The following is a 4,805-nucleotide window of genomic DNA, read 5'->3' as shown; positions in this document are numbered from 1 at the left end:
AGAAAAAATGAAATCGGTAATAGATTACCATATGTGCAGAACAAGTTGAAATAATTGAGTATATTTTGATATTTAACATATATTATGTATACTTAAAGTGACTTGTATTAAAAAAATAGCAAGAATGTTAATCATGGCTAGTCAACATCTTACCTAGTTTATAATGTTGTATAAATTGTTGAACGGATAAATATAAACAATATATATCAGTAATGTTTAGCCAACTTAAACCAAAACATCCTTAATATTTACTTTGAATAAGGAAGGTATTGTGTTTGTGATGAAGCGTTTGTATTTGTTGTAACAAACATCAATCAAATGTTTTACTTTTGCAGAAGATCCAATTAACATACAGATAATGTTCATGTAGACCTCTATTAGGTGGGTTTATGTGATTTCACGTTAGTATACGCGCTAAATACTCTGCTTATGAGTAATGCAGTGTGAATTATATTTGACAAATAAGAGACAAATAAGTGTAACCTTATATCAGTGGTATAGTTATTGTGTGGTGAGTATAATGCAACATATATGAGTGTCTCCCACACATTATGACATGCAGTTAGTCACAAAACACCAGCTACGTATGACACAATAACAAACAATGATGTCACTGTTTCATAAATTGGGCTTTTGTTAGTTTGTTGCTTTACTAAGACCAAGATTATTAATATAAAGCAAAAACAATGCGTGAACCAACCATGTTATTAAATATAATAATGATTGCTGTAAAACTGAGGTATCTTAATTCATACACTCTGCAGCCTAATTGAAACCAGAGAGACACAAGTATCAAAACAAAACCCTATTCATGTTGTTAAATACAAACTGCCCAGATTAAAGTATTTTAAACGTGTGATGTAAATAGAGGTCAACATTTATCTAAAGTCACCTCTTTGAGATATATAATACAGTTAGGACTCAAGGTGTTGATGTTGTTTTGTATATGAAGGTTATATCTATGAACTGTTCAACTTATGTTAACTTAAATAATAAAGATACTACATTAGATTACCAAAGACGACACAAATTCAGTATATCCAAACAAGACAACATTAAAAATAACAACAGTTTTAGATTTAAATAAAAATAGCAAAAGTTACTAGGTGAAATCTATTTTATATTTAAGTTGAAAACAAACATATATTTATATATGTATATATATATATATATATGATATATTGACAAAAATTAAAAGTATGTACTAAGTTGCAAATTGTAAAATGTTAAATTGGAGGTTTAAAAAATTATGTTCAAATAAATAAATTACTTTGATCTCATCCCGTAGTCCGTTCATCTCCACATTCTTCTCCTGCATCATCAACTCACGGATCTTTATCTCTTCCTCATAATTCACTTTCTCCAACATTCGATCTTGTTTGGCAGCAGCCACCTCAGCCTCCAAACTATGGAAGGTCACATTCTCATTCAATATTTGATTAATTAATTAAATTGAATATTTAAATCAGAATATTTAAATAGGATGAATGAAAAGTGTTTTTTTCTAACATTTTCTTTATATAGATAGTAACTCTCTGAACCAAAAGGATACTTTTATGACTAATCGATGTAGTTACGATTTTAATGTTGTTTATAACAAAGGCATTATGTAAGTGTATGGTGGAATAATCATAAAAACTTGAAGCAAACATTGTTACTTGAATATTATATGTGAATCACACAATGGATTGAATGAATAATGTTGTGTCAGCAACTTTATTAAATAAAGACTTTTTGAAGTTGTTATTATCATCAAGTTATGTTATGATAAGTGAGAGTTACGTTGTAACAGGAAGTCATACGTAACATAAACCTAGCACGTAACTTGTTTATAAAACACAAATAAAAACAAACTGTAAGTAAGTTCGAGTCTCATAAGAAACTTTGATTTTAATCCAACAATTTCTTTCATGCTTTTATACATACTTAATAACAAAACATTTTCAAATCAGACAGATACATAAGATATATAGTTAATTCTTTGCACCTTTTATAAAAACTCAATCCTAACAATTTGAGGATAAATTTGTGCAGTTACTTTGTATTTAGATGACATATTAATTTATTGGAACTTTTAATTACTTTATACCCGCATGTTTAATTTTACAAACAAATTACTTTATTTGGTTTTATTAATTTGTATGCAGAGTTCATCTATATGTTTGTATCAATGACTTATGTGCTACCTTAGTAATCGAATGCAGGCTGTTTTACTGCAAGTTAGTTACTCATAGTGATATATATATATGTAGTCATACTTTATACAAAGAATTTAACTTAAAATAAACGAAACTCAATATAAACACATAATGAATTATAAAAAATTACCCTTTATTAAATAACAGTAAAAGAGTAAACACACGGTAGTTAATTTTTATATAAATCAAAGTGTCACCTCTTGATGTCTTGGTGAAGTTTGTCTATAGTGGTTTGAGCGGTGGCAAGATCACATTTAGTTTTCTCAATCCTTTTCTCAGCTTTTTCAAGACGTTGCAACAGTTTTACTTGCTCTGCTGTTGCTTCACCCAAACTAGCTTGCAATTCCTGGTATATGGAAATAAAATTGGTAAGGATACGCAACCTATGATATGAGTGCCAAACCTGGTGACAGGGTGGGCCAACCCTAGAATTGTTAGCACTGCATTAATCAGTAAACATTAAGTTCCATAAATTGGATTGTTTCACAGGAAAGTGTGCCTTACTATCCTTGCCTTCTCTGCACTTTAAAACTATTGGCACTTCTGTGACGCGTAACCATAAATCCAATGAAGCTCTTTGAGCAAATTGTTTTATACACAACAACATTTTACCATTATGTTGTGGTTTACCATTAAGAAATATAAGACTTGAACAGGCCAGGAGAACAATATTAGGTTTATTGAACTCATATCAAGCCATGCATTAAAATGTGGTTTAGTGGATGTATATATAGGATGGCTTCATAGTTGCACAATATAGCGGAGTAGTTTTCCACCTTTGTACACCCCAACCACCATATAATATATAACCTTTCCAGTATTATCCTCAAAATCTATTGTTTATTATCACGCATACTCTTCACCCACCTTGTTCTTGTCATCACAACTTCGGTATTTCTCTTCCGCAGAGGACAATTCAGTGGAAACTTTTTTCAAACTCGTCTCCAAGTTTTCCTTTGATTGAATCAAACTTTCCATTTCAACTTCAAGAAGTTTCTTCTCTTGATTGACCTTGGATAACTGGTCCTAAAAATCGGTTCCAGTATTTAAAACATGGTATACACAGTGGAAGACAACCACAGGGTTAAGAAAAAGACCAACAATAAAGGTGCACAATATTAAAGCATAAAAATACTAATCAATTTGAATTCTAAAGCCTACTGAGTGATAAACATCTAGAAACCAATTTAAAAAAGTTTACTTTACAATACATTTACTTTGCAGAGGTACAAATAAATAAAACACAAAAATAGTGATAAATAGCCTACGAATTTGCCGCAAATATGAATTCAAAAATGCCTACTGTTACCACTATTAAACCACTAAAGAAACAGTTAATATTCATGAAACTTAAAAGAAAAACATTAAACCTCAAGAGCATCCGACTTGGTCTTCAAAATGATCATCCCACTTTCATCTTCAACTTCTACCAAGCAATCGTTCTCCGTACAAAGTCGGAATTGGAACGGTGTGCTCGCTCCACGAACATACCCGTTACGTGTTACATAACAGAACTGGTAGAACTCACTGTCGTCCTTGGGTAACTGGTAAGCTGAGAATTACAATTTATGTCAGTCTACTTAACCATTGACAATGAGTATTTTTTTCAAGATTAAATTGAATACAAGGCAATTACATAAGTGTTTACTTCTGCTTATGACTTAACACATAGGTAACTTTGTGGCTTCTGGCTGGTTGTTTTTTGTTGATAATCCTGGAGATCTTTGTGGATATTACATTTCAAATTCCTGAAATTGGGCAGATATTTTGGAAAAAGCCAAACTTTGTTCTTTCCATAATTTCCAGTTATGCTGTAAAATTAATTAATAAAAACTCACCTTTGAAGGTTATGCATTGCGACAAATTTCCAGATTCATCCAACCTAGGTTTAGGCGACCACACGTATGTTGTGTAATCACGTGGACTGGCCCAACCAACCCTGAACAAACCGACCCAATCCCTGGATGTTGGTTCAATCTCAGTAAGGATGTACGACACTGTCACATCTTTCTCAGGGGGAAAAAAGTCAGGAATGTCGGGAAAAATCACCTTTGTTGGAAAATTTAAAATCAGCAATAGTTATGCTATGATACTTTTTATATCTATTTGTAAATAAAATATTATATTTAAATACAACTTTAGAGAAACATTTATTCGGAAACAAGGTTTAAATTGTTTGTAAATAGGTTATAATATACTTTATAATTACACAATTACACAATATATGTAACATATATTTTTTTCAGTTCTCTTTCAAAACAATGGCAAAGATCATATTATTTAAATAAAGAGAAAGAAATTAACAGCCAAAGGATTTTATAAAAAGTGGTATACCTAAAATAAGGAACGTGATATTTTTGCATAATTTTATTTATACAAAACTCAACCCACCTGTGAGAAAGTGCTGATACCCATGTCGTAACCTGATGATGGTTCAGGAATAAAGGGAACATCAGAAGATTTTAACATCGTTTCATCAGAAGAGAAAAGTTCTTTATCAGCCATATGCTTGATTTAATGTAACTTGGTCTTAAGCAAACTATAAACAAACAAATTTGATTTATCTAGACATTGAAAAAAAGTGCAAATAATATATATATATATATA

At 30.8% G+C, this 4,805-nt stretch overlaps 1 protein-coding gene across 1 annotated transcript; it reads right to left on the bottom strand.

The window, feature by feature from the left end:
• Window positions 1-1,204: 1,204 nt before the first annotated feature.
• Window positions 1,205-4,771, bottom strand: LOC100185992 (tax1-binding protein 1 homolog B-like). The gene is made up of 6 exons (XM_026838160.1): window positions 4,590-4,771; window positions 4,037-4,247; window positions 3,569-3,750; window positions 3,066-3,224; window positions 2,396-2,544; window positions 1,205-1,406 (listed from the first exon to the last, which is right to left on the bottom strand). The coding sequence occupies exons 1-6, from the start codon at window positions 4,701-4,703 to the stop codon at window positions 1,205-1,207; spliced, it is 1,017 nt and encodes a 338-aa protein (XP_026693961.1). The 5' UTR covers window positions 4,704-4,771.
• Window positions 4,772-4,805: the final 34 nt, after the last annotated feature.

This window comes from Ciona intestinalis, unplaced genomic scaffold (genome assembly GCF_000224145.3).
Source record: "Ciona intestinalis unplaced genomic scaffold, KH HT000062.2, whole genome shotgun sequence".
Classification (NCBI taxonomy): Eukaryota; Metazoa; Chordata; class Ascidiacea; order Phlebobranchia; family Cionidae; genus Ciona; species Ciona intestinalis.
The sequence above is the reverse complement of the archived record's forward strand: the minus strand, read 5'-3'. Positions and strand labels throughout refer to the sequence as shown.